This window comes from Raphanus sativus, unplaced genomic scaffold (genome assembly GCF_000801105.2).
Source record: "Raphanus sativus cultivar WK10039 unplaced genomic scaffold, ASM80110v3 Scaffold0650, whole genome shotgun sequence".
Lineage (NCBI taxonomy): Eukaryota > Viridiplantae > Streptophyta > Magnoliopsida > Brassicales > Brassicaceae > Raphanus > Raphanus sativus.
In genome coordinates this window covers 1-20,002 of record NW_026615967.1, presented here as the reverse complement: position 1 = coordinate 20,002, position 20,002 = coordinate 1, and the positions used below count along the sequence as shown (strand labels likewise).

The 20,002-nt window shown below is 35.7% G+C and overlaps 4 protein-coding genes across 7 annotated transcripts; 2 read left to right on the top strand and 2 right to left on the bottom strand.

Moving 5' to 3' along the window:
- The first annotated feature begins 995 nt into the window (after positions 1-995).
- LOC108849560 (uncharacterized) lies at positions 996-3,903 on the top strand. The gene is made up of 6 exons (XM_018623120.2): positions 996-1,388; positions 1,857-2,443; positions 2,573-2,765; positions 2,889-2,953; positions 3,079-3,289; positions 3,392-3,903. The coding sequence occupies exons 1-6, from the start codon at positions 1,203-1,205 to the stop codon at positions 3,755-3,757; spliced, it is 1,608 nt and encodes a 535-aa protein (XP_018478622.1). The 5' UTR covers positions 996-1,202; the 3' UTR covers positions 3,758-3,903.
- Positions 3,904-5,845: 1,942 nt separating this feature from the next.
- LOC108848760 (tubulin beta-8 chain) lies at positions 5,846-8,100 on the top strand. The gene is made up of 3 exons (XM_018622195.2): positions 5,846-6,336; positions 6,417-6,686; positions 7,218-8,100. The coding sequence occupies exons 1-3, from the start codon at positions 5,943-5,945 to the stop codon at positions 7,901-7,903; spliced, it is 1,350 nt and encodes a 449-aa protein (XP_018477697.1). The 5' UTR covers positions 5,846-5,942; the 3' UTR covers positions 7,904-8,100.
- A 467-nt stretch (positions 8,101-8,567) lies between these two features.
- Positions 8,568-13,295, bottom strand: LOC108851919 (pectin acetylesterase 9). Of its 4 annotated transcripts, none has more exons than XM_056997456.1 (14): positions 12,836-13,295; positions 12,346-12,428; positions 11,392-11,521; positions 10,711-10,790; positions 10,452-10,538; positions 10,248-10,372; positions 10,103-10,163; positions 9,950-10,009; positions 9,780-9,857; positions 9,543-9,648; positions 9,317-9,465; positions 9,107-9,232; positions 8,928-8,958; positions 8,568-8,757 (listed from the first exon to the last, which is right to left on the bottom strand). In XM_056997456.1, exons 1-14 carry the CDS (start codon positions 12,978-12,980, stop codon positions 8,723-8,725), a joined length of 1,296 nt encoding a protein of 431 aa, XP_056853436.1. In that variant the 5' UTR covers positions 12,981-13,295; the 3' UTR covers positions 8,568-8,722. The 4 variants fall into 4 exon arrangements, with proteins under 4 accessions (XP_056853436.1, XP_056853434.1, XP_056853437.1 ...); XM_056997454.1 differs by having other exon boundaries at positions 8,568-8,763; positions 12,836-13,294; XM_056997457.1 differs by lacking the exon at positions 8,928-8,958 and having other exon boundaries at positions 8,568-8,763.
- Positions 13,296-16,192: 2,897 nt separating this feature from the next.
- LOC130502672 (uncharacterized) lies at positions 16,193-19,398 on the bottom strand. The gene is made up of 5 exons (XM_056997453.1): positions 18,192-19,398; positions 17,960-18,098; positions 17,822-17,880; positions 16,768-17,633; positions 16,193-16,675 (listed from the first exon to the last, which is right to left on the bottom strand). Exons 4-5 carry the CDS (start codon positions 17,623-17,625, stop codon positions 16,193-16,195), a joined length of 1,341 nt encoding a protein of 446 aa, XP_056853433.1. The 5' UTR covers positions 17,626-17,633; positions 17,822-17,880; positions 17,960-18,098; positions 18,192-19,398.
- Between the last annotated feature and the right edge of the window lie 604 nt (positions 19,399-20,002).

Below are 20,002 nucleotides of genomic sequence, written 5' to 3'. Positions count from 1 at the left end.
TAGAGCTTATTGCTCTTGAGATCTTAACACTAAAAAACGTCTTATAAGAGAGATGTCCCCTACATTATGCCCTAATGCAGTTTTAATTCAAGGTGTGCTTGTTTTTGACACCCTAAGCGTTAGGTTGTTGGTTAAGTAACAATCTCCTTTTGGCTTATATACTCAACTCATCTCCCACACTAAACGTAAACAGCAAATTGTGTATTTAGAATAGAGCATATAACCCAGAGTTCATAAGACTTCAAAATCCATATAAACATACGTATACATGATATTTCAAGTCTAAAGAAACAAGGCTAATTAATGATCCATAAGAAGATGTTAAAATTAGGTTAGAGTTGAAGAATCAACGACATGTAATGAAAATAACATGTGCTCTATACAAATCTCTCGATTGAAACAGCTTGCTTAGATTTAACCGAAAACTTTCGATCGGGGGCCCAAAAACGTTTTCTTGGGCAATGTTTGTCATCAACTCGTGTTATTGCAGTAGAAAGAAAATGTGGTTTTGTCGTGTTTTGTTTGCAACATTAAATTTTGAATCCTTGACCTGAGGAAGAGAGAATTATTCTATAAGGAAGAGAGAATTATTCTATAGGTTTGGTATGACTAGGGTTGTGATGAAGCGGACACTTTTAGAAGTGTCTATTGGTACTTTTTTTATTGGTACTTTTATTGCATAGAAATATCAGTCACAAAAATACTAAAATCGAAAGAACAAACTTATTGATTTTCCGCTGTAATTATAATAGTCGAACGAATGTTGAGTACTTATGGCTTCACTACTCAATCTGAGAAGTTCTTTGTGGCCAAAAGGTCGAGAAAGGTCTAATGTACTATTAAATAAAATTAAATTGTTAATTACACAAAATATTTTTAAATCAGGGTATCTAATGAATAGCAAGTAATCCTAAATGTATGTCTAGTTAACTGTTTACTCAAATATTTTTTTTTGTCCCAAACCTATAAGGTTCGTTATCGTGCTCCCAAACCTATGAGGTTTTGTTATGACTTCTTAAAATAAAACCCTCGATGTGTTGTTCTATTAAAACTTGACGGTCACATTACTTACCTCACAAGATTCTCTCTCTCTTTTTCTCTTCTTTTGTCCTCTTTCTCTTTCCTAAACTCGTTTAGAATCTTCTCCTCGATTCTTTCCATCTTCTTTCTTTTGGTTTCTCCGTCGTGGAAGAGAGTCGCCGATGAGGAACTCACCGTCCAAGAACGAGCCAGGAAGTGGGCATTCTCGCAATTTCACCAACTGGTCTCCCTTTATCAAGTCCTCCGGTTTTGGAATATCTCCCAACAGATCCTACGCCCTCCTCTCCTTGCTCACACTACTCATCGTCGGCGCGTTCATCTCCACGCGCACCCTCCTAGACCCCACCGTAAGTTCCAAAACCACACTCCTAACTTTTCTTGCTGAATTTGGTAGGATTATGGAAAGCATATATCTCAGCATCATGTACTTATGTCCTATTAACTCTGAATTTATTGCATTATTTCCTTTTACAAAGATCCAGCTCCTCTCTGCATATAAACAAACCATATAACATATAAATAGAAGTTATCGAAATTTACATAAAACTCAATATAATATCAGACTATAGTTATCCTATATGTTTTAATGGATCTTTAACTTTGTTAATACTTTGAATTTTGTTCTGTCACGTGAGGATTTTCAATTGTCTTAGAAAGAGCCTTGGTGGTGGTGATGTCGGCTCTCTGACAAATCACGTAGAAACTGACAAGTGTCTACTTTGGGACCCCACCTATGACTTTTCGAGTTAACTAGCTGTAACCCACTTATGACTAACACATGTTGTCAACTTGTCCACTTTTTTTCAAACTTATAGGTTCTGCTAGAGAAAGAGGCCGTCACGACAAAGACTAGAACACATACGATATTCCCAAAATACCCTCCTCCAACTTCAGTAACCACACAAAACCCTAAACCCGAGTTCACACTACACTGCTCCGCCAACGACGCCACCAACGGAACGTGTCCAAGAAACAACTACCCGACCACTGCGACCTTCGGCGAAGATGCTCCGACCGCCACGTGTCCGGATTACTTCCGCTGGATCCACGAGGATCTCCGTCCCTGGGCGAAGACAGGGATCACGAGGGAGGCACTGGAGCGGGCCAGGAAGACGGCGAATTTCCGGCTAGCGATCGTCGGCGGGAGAGTCTACGTGGAGAAGTTTCAGGACGCGTTTCAGACGAGAGACGTGTTCACCATCTGGGGGTTCTTGCAGCTTCTGAGGAAGTACCCTGGGAAGATTCCTGATCTCGAGCTCATGTTTGACTGCGTTGACTGGCCGGTCGTTAGAGCTTTGGATTTCGCCGGAGTCGACGCTCCGTCGCCTCCGCCGCTGTTTCGGTACTGCGGAAATGAGGAGACGCTCGATATCGTGTTTCCTGATTGGTCCTTTTGGGGATGGTAATGAGAACTTTCTTTTATTGTTTTAATGAGGCCCTTGAATTTATTAAGTTCTCTCGATTACACCACAATAGTCTCGAATAGATCAGAAAAGCCCCCAGTAAAATTTTGGCATGGTTGACTTTGTAGGTCGGAAGTGAATATAAAGCCATGGGAGAGTCTGTTGAAAGAATTAAGAGAAGGGAACCAGAGGACCAGTTGGATAAACAGAGAGCCTTATGCTTATTGGAAAGGGAATCCATCGGTGGCAGAGACAAGACAAGATCTTATGAAGTGTAATGTCTCCGAGGAACACGAGTGGAACGCTCGTGTATATGTTCAGGTAGTAATGATGATGCATTTTGAAAAATATATAACGTTTTGAGAAAATACCAAAAAACTCTGATTCTGCTGGTTACAACTCCAATCTTGATCTATATGTGTTTTTTTTTGTTTGATTTTGTAGGATTGGATCCGAGAATCAAAGGAAGGCTACAAGCAATCAGACTTGGCGAGTCAATGCCATCACAGGTAGCGTAAATTTTATAGGATTCGAATATATTCAAAGATTTTGGGTTTTCTTAGTAAAAAAAAAGAAAGTTGACATAAGGAATTAATTAGTAACGGTATGGGTCGATTGCAATGTTTATCTGTAGATATAAGATATACATAGAAGGGTCTGCATGGTCCGTTAGCGAGAAGTACATTTTGGCGTGTGACTCGGTGACTCTACTGGTGAAACCCCATTACTATGATTTCTTCACTCGAGGCCTGCTTCCGGCTCACCATTATTGGCCCGTTAGGGAGCACGACAAGTGCCGCTCCATCAAGTTTGCTGTTCAGTGGGGCAACTCTCACATTCAAAAGGTACATTATTAATCTATGATAAAATCCATACATTAAGATTTTAATTGTTTGTTTGTTTGTATTGTCATTATCCTCATGCGGTTTTGTTTTTTACACAACCAGGCGCAGGATATTGGAAAGACGGCAAGCGAGTTCATTCAACAAGAACTCAAGATGGACTACGTGTATGATTACATGTACCACCTTTTAACCGAATACTCGAAACTCCTTCAGTTTAAACCGGAGATTCCCCAGAATGCCATGGAGATATGTTCGGAAACAATGGCGTGTCCAAGGAGCGGGAACGAGCGTAAGTTTATGACTGAGTCACTCGTGAAGCACCCTGCGGAGACTAGCCCGTGTGCCATGCCACCTCCGTACGAACCGGCGTCGTTTTACGCTGTTGAGAAGAGGAAACGAAGTGCAGCTACGAGAATACTACAGTGGGAGATGAAGTACTGGAACAAGCAGAATCAAACCGGCTCTTGAATTTTTTTTAGCTTCGGATCGGTTTTTGGTTGTATAGAGAAATAACAAATATATAATCCAGTTTATTGTTGTTATAGATTACTACGTTACATGTTTCGAGTTTAGGCTATTTCATACGGAATCAGAACGAAAAACATTTCATACAATTATCTAAATTTATGAAGATGTTACTATTTATTAGCTGGAAACGTTTTATATGTTAACTGGGATATAAACTAAGTCGGACTGTGTGTTTATTTAACGTAACGTATAAACTAAGTCGGATCCACTAGCTAGGTTCGGTTTCCTGATTAATATTTCTTCGTTTCTTTCCTTCTAATAATAGTCTATACGCTAAATGTCAAAAATTATCTTGAAGTTATGCTAGAGTGCGCAACTCGCCGGCCTAGGAAGTTCTTTTGAAATTAGTTTAAATTGGGTAAACGAGTACTATCACCAGAAGAAAAATACTAATAAGAGCAGTGTTATCAGATTGAGTTGGTTATGAAATTGATGGTGTAACATGATGGCTACTATTCACTCACAAGTTGCTCTAACTTTGAGAACGATACATTGCTTCTGATTGAGGTCATAATCATTTAAAAAGCTGTCTTTGCTGTCTCTCTAATTTTCACGTCATGTATGTAGGACCCGAGTACACCTTTCGTCTTTGTCTAATTGATTATAGAGTGATTTGCACGTCACTGTTCAGATTAGAGACACTGCAACGCACTACAATACTGTATTGATTATAATATGTGGAAAGATTAAGCAATCAAATGCATCCACACAAAACTAAATGATAACTTTTTGTTATTAAAAATGGTAATTACATACTGAACAACAAAACTATCAGTTTCCTTGGACTATGTCGGAATTTACGTGCACATGTGCATCTTTGGTTTTCATCTCTTTCTTAATCATTGTTTTGCCATTTACTAACACACACTTCTCATTCGAATATTACTCATTTAATCTCTAACTATGTTTACCGTTTTTGAGCATGACCCATTACCGTCTAAGAATTCACAATCATACCAAACCGAAAAGTATTAGCCTCAGACCCTGTCGATTTTGAGTTTCGGGATTAGCATAATTGCGAATCAGAATAAAATGCACAATAGTAATCCCAATCACGTGCTTTAACGTTGGTATCATGTGTCTATCACGGTTCGCTTCATGTGCAAGAATATAAAAAAGTGAGAAAAAATAAAGAAATTATTCAGATCTCGCAGCCTTTTAGTCTTCGCACCTGAGCCAGTCTGGATCCATCTGTACAACACCCGCCATGTATTTTATTCTTGTGCTATGGTCAGTGAAGCTAATGCAGAAAATGAAAAAATACACACTGTATTAGAACTTATCCTCCATGAGTCTTAAGTTAGAAAAAGGAATGAATGCTAATAACAGATGTGAATTTTATCATAGATCAAACTTCATTTTCAACAGTATTTGTAAAATCAAACTGATTTTACCTAAATAAATTATGTTTATGGATTTACCTACAAAAATAGTGTTTCTTCTATTTACAAGAGGTTCTTTTGCAGAAGAATTAACTTAGTGTCCACATACTGACATAAAAATAAACAAAATTTCCTGATCTGAAAACAAAATAAATATCCACAATTATTATTTTATTTTATTTTGGTAAAATGTTAAATAATATCCACAATTATTTGCTCAGTGGGTAGCAATCTTTATTTGTATATGCCAGCCAACTTGAAGATAGTGTTTAAATATTTATGTCATGGGCCAACGAACCTAACAGCCGTTACTTACCTCCGTCACTCGTGGCGCCAATAAAGAAGACGAATACTAGCGTTACCGGTTTGAATTCATCGTGGACCGTCCGACTTTGGTTTTGCGTGTTTTAGTGTCTGGTTAGAATTAAATTTTATGTATATCAAGAAAAGGTAAAATAGTGAAGTAAACAAACACAAATGAACGTAAGGGATTAGAATTGAAAAAAAAAATGAAAAAGTAAGTTAGTGTGCAAGTTCAATCATCGGTTTGTTTCAGCCTGGTATGGTTTACGTAAACCGATTCAGTTAGAACCGGCGAGTTTCCTAGTCTCCGTTATCTCCGCATTATAAAAACCAACCGCTTCGTCTTCTTCATTTCCTCCTCAACTAGTAACCGTTCAAAACCTCTGCTCTCTCTCTCTCTCTCTAGATTTCAAGTTTGCGTACTAAGCTAGCTATCGAAGATGCGAGAGATTCTTCACATCCAAGGTGGACAGTGCGGGAACCAGATCGGAGCTAAGTTCTGGGAAGTAGTCTGCGCCGAGCACGGCATCGACTCGACGGGACGTTACCAAGGTGAAAGCGATTTGCAGCTCGAACGAGTCAATGTCTACTACAACGAAGCGAGCTGCGGGAGGTTTGTCCCACGCGCCGTCCTGATGGATCTTGAGCCCGGGACTATGGACAGTGTCAGATCGGGTCCGTACGGTCAGATCTTCCGTCCTGATAACTTTGTCTTCGGCCAATCCGGCGCCGGTAACAACTGGGCCAAAGGACACTACACTGAAGGTGCTGAGCTCATCGACTCAGTTCTTGACGTCGTCCGCAAAGAGGCCGAGAACTGTGACTGTTTGCAAGGTTAGATTTGTCTATAGCCTCCAAAATCTCAAGGCCGGCCCTGACTTCGTGTTTGTGTTGATGTGAATGATCTTTTTCAGGATTCCAAGTGTGTCACTCATTGGGAGGAGGAACTGGATCTGGGATGGGGACTTTGCTGATCTCGAAGATTAGGGAGGAGTACCCTGACAGGATGATGTTGACGTTCTCTGTGTTTCCGTCGCCTAAAGTGTCTGACACTGTTGTTGAGCCTTACAATGCAACTCTCTCTGTCCATCAGCTTGTGGAGAATGCAGATGAGTGTATGGTTCTTGACAACGAAGCTCTCTATGACATTTGCTTCAGAACTCTTAAGCTCACCACTCCTAGCTGTAAGCCTCTCTTCTTTGTATAACTTGCTTGATTCATTAAATTAGAAACTGGTTTTTCATGCGGTGGTATTAATTTTATTCAAAATTTATTTATTGAAAATTATAAATTTTTATAAAACATTTATTTTTTAAATTTTCAAATATAGAAAATTAAATTAAAATTTATATAAATATAATTTATATATGAAATAAAATAATTCATTTATATAATCCACCTGCTATTAATTTTACTTATATTTAAAACTATAGTGAATAAATTTTTAACTTTTAAACTTTATTTTAATGTTTTATAATATAACATTAACACCTCCTCCTAGTTGTCTCTTCTCTGTATATCCAGCTGCTTGATGTTGACTGTAATAGAAATTGAATGGTTTGCATGATTGAACTTTGCTTTTATCTGCTTACAGTAGAAATCGCATTTAGAAATATCTTTACATACTCGATGAATGATGCGCATTTAGAACTATGCTTTAGTCCTGTTTCTGGCATCACTGTTCTAATGGGATTGTTTGTTTGTGTTTTGTTCAGTTGGAGACTTGAACCATCTCATCTCTGCCACCATGAGTGGTGTCACTTGCTGCCTACGTTTCCCTGGTCAGCTAAACTCTGACCTGCGCAAGCTCGCGGTGAACTTAATCCCATTCCCTCGTCTCCACTTCTTCATGGTCGGATTCGCGCCTCTCACATCACGTGGATCGCAGCAGTACAGAGCCTTAACCGTCCCTGAGCTGACCCAACAGATGTGGGACGCTAAGAACATGATGTGCGCAGCTGACCCGCGTCACGGCAGGTACCTGACTGCATCAGCCATGTTCAGAGGCAAAATGAGCACCAAAGAAGTCGACGAGCAGATGATCAACGTTCAGAACAAGAACTCATCCTACTTCGTCGAGTGGATCCCCAACAATGTGAAATCAACCGTCTGTGACATTCCACCGACGGGTCTGAAAATGGCTTCCACTTTCATCGGGAACTCGACCTCGATCCAGGAGATGTTCAGGCGTGTGAGCGAGCAGTTCACTGCTATGTTCAGAAGGAAGGCTTTCTTGCATTGGTACACAGGTGAAGGAATGGACGAGATGGAGTTCACGGAGGCAGAGAGCAACATGAACGATTTGGTGTCGGAGTATCAACAGTACCAAGATGCGACGGCTGATGATGAAGAAGGGTATGAGTATGAAGAAGATGAAGAGGAAGTGCAGGAGGAGCAATGACGGTAAAAAGAAGAAAAGTCCTCGTATAGCACTTGTCGTGTGTGTGTGAGTTTTTATTTTAATTAGTGTCTTCTTATCTCTCATGTTGATTGGCTTGGTTTTTCTTTTTATTCGGTTTTGGTTTTCTTGTATTGACATTTGGATATGTGTGTTTAGAGCTTAGGAAAATATGTGTTTATATAAGTCTTTTCGAGTGATTGGATTTGATGTATTGTTTTTTAGCTCTCCCCCTAAACGTTTTGTGGTAATATGATTTTTCTCGTGATTCCATCTGTGTTCAAGACCGTGTTTTTTATCCAATTATTATCGCATTTTCAACTTAAAATGGGATGCAGATCCGGTTAAGGAGGAGCCTTATTAGTTGGTATGGTATGGTCTCTGCTATGTTATGTAAGGTCTCTTTGGTTATGAGATCATGTTCTCTCTTCAAGATTATATTAGTGAATGGTTAGTGTAGATGTTGAAACGTTACAAAGGTAAAAAACTAGCTTCAATTTCGACCATTTAGTGTTTTTTTTTGTTCATTCAAAAGGCACATGAGTGCTTGTTAATTTGGGTGAAATGAGTAGTTTAAACTTTCCATAATTTCTTAAGTTCTCCTTGTATCAGTATGACACCAATTAACAAAGCATTCAAATTTAAAGTGAGAACTATGTATTTGAAATTTACGAAAGACATGATATTTTTATTCTCAAATTATAGTTTTAATGTGTTGCTAACTGGATTAGCTGCAATGTTGGCAAACTAGCACATAACTCCTTTAGTCACATTTGGATTATATTTGACCACTGCAATCTCGATTATTCTCAACTTCTACTATCACGATATAAGATCATTTTGAAATACTTGGCTTCCTGTACCTGATCAGAAAGACATAAACCAAAATATATAAAAGAGAGAAGAGTTGTCTTTTTCGTTCCAGACTGATTGCTACATAATCAAATCATTAAAAAAAACAAAAGAAGCTGTTAAACATAAAAGATAAAAGTAAAAAAAGCCAGGGAAAAAGGAGACAATTGTGTACCGAGAGATTTACGATCTGGAGCATTGGGAGCCTTGAATAACAAAAGAAAAAAATATATAATTACACAATCCAAATTATATATATTTTTACAGTAATTGAATCTTTACAGTAATTAATTGCTATAGAAAAACTGTAATGCCTATAATTAATTGTAAAAACAATTAAATGTCAAGATTTACCAAAGAATCTGTAGTAGACGCTGGAATGAGATTATGGCATGTTTTATCACACGGATATGGACAATCTATTTCTTTCACGTCCTCTCCTCTCCCGAAATACCAATCTCCGACCGTGTTAGCAATTGTCTGAAACAAAAATCGGACGCGGTTTAAAGCTATTGTAAAACCGGAATAAAAAACTAAGAACAAAGTTCTCGGTTAAGTATATACCATATTGTGGATCCTCGGTGAAGTGGGAGAGAGCCAAGTTTCCTGTAAAGCACTCTGACAATGATCGAAGCATGAGTTTATAAACATTCCTCCTCTCGTAGAATTTCTGAAGAAATTCATTAGTGCTCCCAACATGTCTGTCCTAAACCCTGCAAAAGAAATTTTTTTGGTTTAGCTCTTATTTTTACAGGTTATCTTATTTAAAACGAACCAGTTGGAATTGAACCTTGAAGTGCATCGAGCTGGTGTGGATTACACGCTGTCACATTAAGCTTGCAACGGTTCCAACGCCCAGTGGGGTCAGCAGAAGGTGGTACCAACCCATGATGGAACTGTTTAACAAGTGTGACATAATAATAAACGGGCTTAGCAATCAAACCAACAAAAGCTAAACTGGGTTAGACAAGTGTAATACGGTCAACAAATAGAATAATTATGGCTAACTAAGAATAGAGAAATAAACCTGGAATACATCGTAGGCTGAGTTTAAGATGAACATTGGCGTTTTAATAAATCGCAATGCATATTGTGGGAAAAAACACTGCAAAATTCAAATTTTGTAACTTAACTTAGAGATTTGTAAACTTAACTTCATAAGAAGAGTTGATATATAATTAAGATTTGAGATTGTACCAGAGATGGTTCGGGATAGAACGCACGTGTGCAATTTGGATCGAGGTTCTTTTGTACACCCTGAAAATTTTGTTCCAAGAATGCAAGAAAATCAGAAATCTATGGGGAGAAAAATAAAAACTTGATGGCATGAGTTGGATCTCTAGTATATACCTGTAGTGACACAAGCTGATTGTAGAAATGTCTCATTGTCCGGTTTGATGCTACATCGATTCTGTTAAACCAATATAGACCATATATGTTGGCAAACCAATCGTGTGAAGTAGAGATCAAAACATATTTGAGCAAGAAAACTTACGCGTCAAGAAAGAATCCAGCGTCGCTCATGCACTTAACGTCTGCGGTTTTTGGTAGATAGCTTGTGAAGTTGTCACAATGCAGAAATGTAGACAAGCCACCTGCTGAACAGCCAGTCAGAAGCGCCTGCACACCAGTTGACCGGTTTATACCAATAGATTAATAACGCAGAGTCTACCGAACCAAACCGGAACCATTTTTCTACCTTATCGGCTTTTGCTAAACCTTTGGGTAGAAGGTCAAGAATGATGGCATTCCATATACGCTGTCCTCTGAAATAAAGCATTGACGTCTGTCAATCATTCAATTGGTAAACTATCAGTAAATAAACACTCATAAATCAGATAGTTTGGTTTTGACCAAAAAAAAAGCAGATCGTTTGGTACATTTAACCGGTTATTAAAAGCAGTTAAATAAAACAAGATTTACTTAGACCGATAAGCGAGTTATTTCTTTATTCTTACCCCGTTGCCAACTTGTGTATCTCCTGCAAACGAAGCTCCATCGCAATACCTCAGCCTAACTTTGTTCCAGTTATAGAAATCTGATTTTTATAAAAAAATATGTGTTATAAACAATGTGTAGTAGTCCAACCAATGTGCAGCTATACTATGCAGTCCAACCAGTGTGCAGCTATACTACTAATACAGAAATATAAGCGAATGATAATAATGTGTGTTCGGTATGTGTTAGTGCATGTGAATGATGTTCCAATAAAGCAACAGCGAATTTTGACTCGAGACAGAAACGAACTGGACTTCACATGTCTATATGTGAAGTTGACAGTTTTACCCTCTTTGAAGTAAGATTTAACCCGAGAAAGGTAGGATAAGTATGTAATTGGACATAGGTCGACGAGGTTTTGATCGACTTGTGCTCGTAAGGAAGGGGACAAAGACAAAAGCACATAAGGTGTACAAAGCCATAACTTAATTAATAGAAAAGAAAAAGCCAAAACTATTGTCTCTATGTGTATATTTTATAAGAAAAGCTGATTTTAAACAGAAACATTTGAACCGTCATGTGAAAGAGAGACCTAAACCACAAACAGCAAACATGTTCACGTAATAAATTATTTAATTGATTAACGTTGCCTTTATATTAGTAATATAATTTGTCATCAAGAAATAAAATTAAGAAATGACCTGGATTTAAAGAAGCGTTGTTGCTCAAGATTCCAGTGAAGACGGCTGTTTTGGTCATAAAACGTGTCGAGCCTCGATGGGTCTTTGATCTATCCCTGCATGATGGTACATCATTGCACCATCCTCCTCCCTATCACCAGTTCACCAACTTTTCTATTAATATACAACACTTGCAAAAAGAAGAAGAAATGCGTGCAAAATGAAAAATCCAATATATTTGGGTATTTCTTTTACAATTGTAGTAATTACTTGCAGACAAATGAATTGTCGATTGAATGAAATAAATGCTAATAAAACAAATAAATAAATATGGTTCTCTCTCATAATTCTGTTTCGGAAAAAAGAAAAGAACCATGGAAAGAAGTAGAGAATGTTATAAATGCGCGTCATAAAGTGAAAGGCGTGAGACATGATCCAACTAGCTCAAGACACTATGATGCTCAAAAGTTCTAAGACGGCGGCGTAATAGTTTTTTTTTTTGTTCATGAATATGTCTCTGCTCTCTTTACCTGTTCTTTACAAGTATGTAGATGTAGTAGTAGAAATCGATTACTAGCATATATCGACGTATTGTAGAATACTAATACAGAGTCACTTGGTTACATTCTAGTATCCTGATTGGATTTGATAGATAGTTTGCACTATAGCCCATATTTGTGATGAACAGTTGTTACTGCTAAATCGTTACTATTAAGATTTATTTAAGAATTGGTAATGTTTTATCGATGGTTGACTAACATTAACAAAAACTCTGCAAAAGTTTATTCCAGATGCTAGCTAGCTGGATTCAATTATTTTGCCTACTCATGGGGTTGGTTACAACAGCAGCACTTTAGGTAATGAACTAAATCAAGCAATGATCAATAAAAGAAAATACAATCTCGATGACCAAATGGCTGTCTGATAAATTTATTCGCATCTAAGATTGATTATATGTTTAAATACTTTAATTACCTCAAACTGCAAAAGCCAATTATCTGATCCAGCACCGAAGCCTCTGTCCAAGTGATAAGCTGGTAAGCTACCGTCCAAGCAAACTACAAAAGAAAATATAAAAGCAAAACATATAAGTCCAAAATGTAAGCAAATAAAAACTGACATAAGGAAAATCAAATTAATGACCAAAACGATAGTGAGTAGGCAGCAAGTGGAGTTGTTTATGTTGGATGATTTTGCGTGAGCTGCGTCGTATTTGTACATAGGTTTGAAGTGTGTCGAAAAAGCGGTTAAAATGTCTAGTAAACTTTAGTGTGAAAAAAAAATGTCTAATAAACTCATCGACTAAAAATCATATATATTTTTTTTGTCACGAAAAAATCATATATCAATATTATTGATAATTTACCAATAAATATATATAAATGTGTTATATAGACGACAAATGGTTCTGTTAAAGAAAAAGAAAAGACGACAAAAGAAGAAAGAAGGAAGAAGGAAGACATACAAGCACCAAGAGCAGCGGCCCCTCGAACTAATGTCATGCTAACACGCCGCCCCGGGTCGCCGGAAACAATCGGTGGAGATAAGCCCGCGTAGACGAGAAGAACCATCGCAGCCGTTAGATCGAGAAGCCGCGTAGTAGTCTTCATTGTTCACTTTCTGACGCTTCAATGGTGAGTGAAGGTGAAAGGCCGACGAAAACCGGGTCGTGAAAATTTGGCCTGTCTTTTTTGTTATATTTATAAGGTTTGGTAATAGAGATATTACATAAATATATGAAAAGTTATTTGGAGAAGATGAAGAAAAGGAAAGGAGAGACCAAGTGGGCAAGAGAAAGAGAGAGCTTATGATTCTGATAGGCACAAAGAAACTTTAGTCATCTTGGAGAAAGATGGATTGTGATAAAACTCATATATACAATTATACATCTATATACATATGCATTCACATTTTATCACATGGAGAGAGAACTATGTATTTGTGTAAAGAGAAGAGAAACATCTGACCAAAAATTAATTTATTTTACCTTACCTTTTTGGGTTATTATTACATAATAGATCTTACTAAAGATAAAGTCCACATTTTATTTTATTTTCATTTTAAAGAAAAACAATAAAAAATCTCTTGTTACCATTGTATATGGGATGATTTTTTTAAAAAGATTTTCTTACTCTATTCAGATTTTTTAAAAAGATTTTCTTACTCTATTCGGATTTTTTTAAAAGATTTTCTTACTTTATTCAGCTAAAGAATCATTTGAAGTCAGCATTTCCTAATTTTGTTTTTTTCATTAGTCAACGTTTCCTAATTTTTTTTTCAGAAGTCAATATTTACATTCTTTTTCATGTAATTCAAGTGTTGGTGGTCACCATCCAAAATCTATTATTTCGATATTTAGTATTTTTTTTCCTTTCAGGTTTATGTAAAACTGATATCCATATACTTTTTTTTTATCAACACTGATATCCATATACTTGCGTTGAAAAAACTCTTTCCGCAGGAGAGATAAGTTTAGCTCAGTTACAAAAAGGAGATAAGTTTAGCTATCATAGACAGCAGACTACTAGACAATCATACTGCGTAGATAGGGACAAATAAATTATAAATGAAAATACTTATCTTATATTTTTTTTAGAAATAATTCCAAGTATGGTGATGGGTCATGGACTCATGAAGTGGGTCACCAGCCGATGGATTAGACTCGAAAATCAACCTTTTTTTTTTTTTTTTGAACTGAGGCTTGAAAATCAACCTTGATAGGTGTCTTCTGGTTTAGGTTCACCGAAACTTTTATAATATCTCGCTAGACAAAAAATATATATTTACGAAATATCACTGAAATTTGTTTACAAATGTTCTTTTTTTTTTTACTGAAGGCATAAGTTTACAAATGTTAAACGGGGATATATGATATAATTATATTTATAAACATTAACATTGATCAACTAATCAAATTTGTCAGTTCAGAAAACAAAAACTAATAAAATATGTTTATAAGTATTGTTTGCGAATGTAAAATTTTGGCTTAATAAACGGATCTTGTGGTAAAGTAGTAGTGGACGGACCTGAAATGCTAACACGTTTCAGGTTTGATCTTTCTATTATACGAAACTAAATCATATTGTTTTGTTCATCTAACGCGGATATAAATTTATGTTCTAAGATCCATTTAAATGTGCTGGAAAAAGAATATATCTGCATGTTTGTGACTCCTCTAAATTCAACGAGGTAAAATTTTTTTTTTGGTTTAATCATAAAGAAAGAAAAGGTTGATAGTTATGGTTGTTAGCAATTCTGATGAGTTGGGTTGGTCCTAACGGTCCTCCTTGTTCTCCAAACGCAGATGATTGTTTATTTCCCTTCGAAGTAAAGCTACCAAATGTAAACAAATAAAAACCATTTTTCTTTTAATGTGTATACATTTTCTTCATGCCGAAAGAATTTAACAACGCCTATCAATTTTAAAAGGGAAAATTGCCAAAATGGAACAAAAATTCAGCATGGTTGTCCCTATAGTATAAAACCATCATTTAGTTGTCCCTTTAGTATAATTTCTTTCATAATCCCAAAACTAACCCTTGATTAATCTAATTAAACACATTAAACTAATATAATTTAAAATAATAATAATTAAAAACGTTTAAAAAGGGATTTTTTTTTAAAAAAATTAATTTTTAATAAAAATAAACTTTTTAAAACTTAATAAAATAAAAATAAAAATAATTTACAATTTTTTTAATAAAAAACAGTTTAAAAAGTTTTATTTTTTATAAGAAGTTTAAAATGTTTGTAAACTTTTTAATTTTATCAAAAATTTTAATAAAATAAAAAAATTAAAATGTATTTTTCTAAAGTTTGTTTAAAATTTTATTAAAAACTTTTTGTAAAGTTTTATTTTTATTTTTATAAAGTTTACAAATTTTATAAATTTTGTTTAAAGTTTTTATTAAACACAATAAACTAAAAGAATTTTTAAAAAATTTAATTAAAAACGTTTTAAAAAGGGAAAATAAAACTTTTAATTTTTTTAAATAAAAATAAACTTTGTAAAAATAAAAATAATTTACAATTTTTTAATAAAACGATAAATAAACTTATTAAAAAACATTTTACAAAGTTTTATTTTTATAAAAAGTTTAAAATGTTTTTAATAAAACTTTAATTAAATAAAAAATTTAAACTTTATAAAAATAAAAATAAAACTTTACTAATTTTTTTTAATAAAAGCTTTAAACTAACTTTATAAAAAAACAATGGGCTTCTTTCAAAAACAACCTACAAATTCAATTCAACCCCAAAACCAACCTCTTTTTTTTTGTCATTACTATTCACCATGAAAAGTTCCAAACTATCCTTATGTTTTTAAATTATTTACAAAATTGCCATTATTATTTAATTATTTAATAATTTCGAAAATCATAAAAAACCTATTACACCCTAAACATTTCTTCTTATTTACAATAATGCCATTATCATCAATTTTTCAACCACCATTAACAACCATTTTTGAGCTCATTAAACCTCAAGAATTCAATATACAACCACTTTGTTGTGATTCTAAGCAAAAAAACTCTCATTTCCTCTCATTTCCTCTCATTTCCTCTCCATTTCAATCTAAAAATCTCCCATAACTTTCATTTTCATAACTATAATTTCATATTTTCGAGTTTACACTGTTGTGAGTAGGCAAAGTTGGATCCTTTTACTCATATTTGGAGCTTGGACGGTGGAAAAGGGTGGAAACAAGCTTTACATCGGAAAAAGGTTACTGTTTTCATGGTTTTCATCATTTTTTCAGATCTGTGTCGCGACAGTAGACTGTTTTGTACGTCTACGGGAAGGAGTAGACTTACATTGCGGTCTACAAGTCATCTTTGTTTTCCTCAGTTTTTTTATCCTCATAATTCTCTCCACCCACAATCTTCTCCATATCTTCTACCTTTTTTGCAAGGCTCTCAATCATGCGGCCCTGTGTGGTCAACAAACTCTCACATCTCCCCAATCCTTCAACCATACTAGAAGCCATGGCAGTGAGCCAAACTTTTATCTCTGCATTCAAGGTATCCTGGCCAGGGGACACACGAGCCTTCTTGCGTGGTGATTCTTCCTCAGACTCGGTGGGAGCAGAGCACAGTGACCTCTTGCTTGTCTTCACCTTTTTGTACTCAACCTTCACACTTGTCCACAGTTTGGTTCCAGTGTCAGGCCAGTGAGCTTGGTTCCATGACCATCCACTGGAAAAAATAGCCTCGATAATGTTATCAGCCTTTTTATCTTCCACTTCATCATCCCAGAGAGGAAACATTTCAGAATAATCCTTCACAGTACATGTGTTAATGGTAGTCTGCAAAAAAAATTACACATTAAAGGTTAGTATGTAACCATTTTAAACACAAAATAATACATCAAATAATACATACATATATTTAAGCATACCTGTTTCTGTAACTTTTCCTTGCCATGTTTCCGGCCTTTGCCACCTAAGAAGGCAAGCAGAGGTGGAGTCGGGGTGCCTGCCAAAGGATCTGCTTCCACAGGATCTCCGTAACCAGCTGCGAATTCAGGGAGAGCGTGGTAGATCCAGACTTGAAGAACCTCAACAAAGCCATCAAGGTAGTATGACGTCTTTGTAAGGTCAGCCTTCTTCACTGAATCCATCAAGCCTTTAAATGCTACTCTTCCCCACGGATAATCTTCAAAAACCTCAAGATCCATCACTAACCTAGCCAGGGCAGCCCGTGTGGGTGTCGTGGTTCTTTGTGCCTCAATGAAGCCAGCGTAGATGGCTAGATAACCTAAGCGCTTTCGATCATCTGTAGACCATGTTTCGCACCTAGCACACGCTGTAGTTAAATCATCAATGCTTGGCCCACGCTCGAAATTCACTCCCAGCAGCTCCCAAAATGCCTTCATTTCATCAGTTACCTCAACCAAAGGATGCTCAAGATTCTTCACATACTCACAGTTCAGACCAGTGATCTCTCCAAATTCATTCAGAGAAAACCTAACTGGTTTAACACCTATAAGACTCCACAACTCATACTTCTTCTTGCAGTCAAGCTGAAATGTGAGCATATAGTGTACCAGCCTAGACGCCCATGAAAACTCCAATTCGTAGAACTTTAAAAACACTCCCAGTTTCGACTCTTTGAGCTCCTCCCATTCTTTTTCATTGAGTGCTTCACGAAGAGCAGAGAAGAGCCTTGTGTTACTACTGTAGTAGCCAATGCTTTTAGCCGGCACTGGCTCCTGCCCTACAGTAAATTGCCTTGGTGGGAAATCAAGCTGTTCCATTTTAAATCCTGCAGGAAAAACAACAACAAAATTATCAAATAATTCTGCAAATCAAACAAACAAATAAGTATGCAGGACAAAGAAGTCTACACGAGTCAAAAGAAGTCTACACGAGTCAAAAGAAGTCTACACGAGTCAAAAGAAGTCTACACGAGTCAAAAGAAGTCTACACTAACTAGAAACAGAGATGAATCACCTTTCGTTCGCCGGAGATATGAAACGCCACTAACGTGAGAAGAAGTCACCGTCTAAAATCTAAAACAAAAAGAAGTAAAGGTGGTTACTTTATACCAAGAATCGCCCACAGACACTAAATGGAAGATATTTAACTTACCAGAGAGAAGATATGGGACTGACGAAGTGGATGGTGACTAGTTTGGGGGCGGAGATATGAAACAGCGAGAGTAGAAGCCGTGCGACTGATTGGAGGCAGAGACACCGTTCGTTCGCCAACAAGAGTAGAGAATCGCCGCCTGAGATATTCAACGAAACGAGGTAAAGGTGGTTACTTTATAGCCTTAAACCTGGACAGACACTAAACCAGAGAGTAAAAGAGATTTACTTACCGGAGAGAAACGGCTGCCTGGTTAGGGTTCGCCGGAAATCTCCCAGGAGCAGACGGAGCAGCCGATGACGAGGTTGAGAGAAGATACAGACCGACGGAACAGACGGTGAGGAGGTTGAGCGCCGGAAACGGCGTGGTTAGGGTTCGCGAAGCGGCGTGGTTAGGGTTCGCCGGAAATCTCCCCGGAAATCGCCTTCATCGATGGCGGCAGGATTAGGGTTTTCTTAATAGAAAAAAGCTTAGGAAATCGTATTTATATGCTGGGTAACTTTTCTGGTTAGGTTAAAAATGTTTGGTTTGAAGTAGATTTGGTTAAAATTAAAATTGGTTGACTCCGGTTTGGCTAAAATCGTAGAGAGTAGACTTCTTTGTTTGTCTACCTTTTTGTCAGTCTACAATATTTTAATTTCCTATTTTATTTTGTTGTTTTAGTAAATTTATATATGAAATACTAAATTTTTTTCTTTATTTATTAATAGTTATAATGTGTGATTTTACTTTTTTATTCATAAACTCAATTTATAGAAGAAAAAATGACTTTTTGTACACTTATTACAGTAGACTGAATTGTAAGTCTACAAAACCCTAAACCACAAAACCCAAACCCTAAACCACGAAACTCAAACCCTATATGTTAGTTTGATAGGAAATTATTGTATCAAAAATCAAATTTACAAAATCTAAACTACTCAGTAATAATATGTTAATTAAACAAAAAAAACAATCAAAATCTAACTCTAAAGATCTAACCTCTAAAGATATAACATGTTATGTTATGTAACCTTTGTTACTAAACCACAAACATTGTCTCACATGGTTACCAAATCAACATATATTTTTTTTAGCTGTTCACTTATATACAAATTTAGTTTATAAACTTCATATTAACATTTACATTGATGATTAATTAATAATTTCATAAAAAATAATTTTATATATTTTTAAATGTAATTAACTAGATTAAATTACATTGTAGACTACAAATTAAGTCGACAATGTAGACCGTGTATGACATCTACGGATATGTAGACTATGTTTGTTATGTGTAGACTTACGAAGGACAGAACAGTAAAATGACTTTATGTTTTTTTGTTTGGTCACAAGGGCTAAATAGTAGTTTTAACACTCCTTTAAGTTGGGTTTGCAATTGATTGAATATGGGGTCTACTTTTAGGGTTGCAATCAACTTTTGGGTTGGTTTTAGCAATTCTCCCAAAAACAATTTACAAAGTTTTATTTTATAAAAAAATTAAAATGTTTGTGACCTTTTGAATTTTATCGAACTTTTTAATAAAAATAAAACTTTTAAAAATGTTTTTAATAAAACTTTAATAAAAATAAAATTTGTAAACTTTATAAAATAAAAATTAAACTTTACAAAAAATTGCACCTAATTTCAAAACACCACATGTTGTATAGATATGTATCATAGAGAATAAGAGTTTGTGAAAAAAAATCAAAAGAAAAACTATGGAAAACCCATAGATTAATGAAGAAGACAAGGTATAATCATTTTTTAAAAGTTTTTGACAAGTAAAATCGAAAATAACACGTTTTAGGAAGTTAGAATATTTTTAGGAGATTTTTAGAATATTTCCTTAACTGAATTTTTCATTAATTTTCGCAAAAAACAGGTATCTTATCCGTAGAAGGTGCCTTCTAAAAGTTTAGAACATTGACAAAAATCTAGAACACGCTTTCTACTTTTAGTAGACGGAAGAGTACATTTTAGAAAACACATTCCGCGAAATTTAGAATACTTAATAAAAGTAGAAGATGCTTTCGGACGAAAAGTAGATAGCTTTAGGATTA

What these genes read in the sequence shown, in the direction of transcription:
- LOC108848760 (XM_018622195.2), top strand. Translation starts at nt 5,943, where the DNA reads ATGCGAGAGATTCTTCACATCCAAGGTGGACAGTGCGGGAACCAGATC. An exon ending in GAACTGTGACTGTTTGCAAG is followed by an intron (nt 6,337 to 6,416) that starts GTTAGATTTGTC and finishes GATCTTTTTCAG; the next exon opens with GATTCCAAGTGTGTCACTCA. An exon ending in TAAGCTCACCACTCCTAGCT is followed by an intron (nt 6,687 to 7,217) that starts GTAAGCCTCTCT and finishes TGTTTTGTTCAG; the next exon opens with TTGGAGACTTGAACCATCTC.
- LOC130502672 (XM_056997453.1), bottom strand. Translation starts at nt 17,625, where the DNA reads ATGGAACAGCTTGATTTCCCACCAAGGCAATTTACTGTAGGGCAGGAG. An exon ending in AGGAAAAGTTACAGAAACAG is followed by an intron (nt 16,676 to 16,767) that starts GTATGCTTAAAT and finishes TTTTTTTTGCAG; the next exon opens with ACTACCATTAACACATGTAC.
- LOC108851919 (XM_018625396.2), bottom strand. Translation starts at nt 12,980, where the DNA reads ATGAAGACTACTACGCGGCTTCTCGATCTAACGGCTGCGATGGTTCTT. An exon ending in ATCAGCTTGTGTCACTACAG is followed by an intron (nt 10,010 to 10,102) that starts GTATATACTAGA and finishes CAAAATTTTCAG; the next exon opens with GGTGTACAAAAGAACCTCGA. An exon ending in TCTATCCCGAACCATCTCTG is followed by an intron (nt 9,858 to 9,949) that starts GTACAATCTCAA and finishes TGAATTTTGCAG; the next exon opens with TGTTTTTTCCCACAATATGC.
- LOC108849560 (XM_018623120.2), top strand. Translation starts at nt 1,203, where the DNA reads ATGAGGAACTCACCGTCCAAGAACGAGCCAGGAAGTGGGCATTCTCGC. An exon ending in GCACCCTCCTAGACCCCACC is followed by an intron (nt 1,389 to 1,856) that starts GTAAGTTCCAAA and finishes TCAAACTTATAG; the next exon opens with GTTCTGCTAGAGAAAGAGGC. An exon ending in GCGAGTCAATGCCATCACAG is followed by an intron (nt 2,954 to 3,078) that starts GTAGCGTAAATT and finishes GTTTATCTGTAG; the next exon opens with ATATAAGATATACATAGAAG.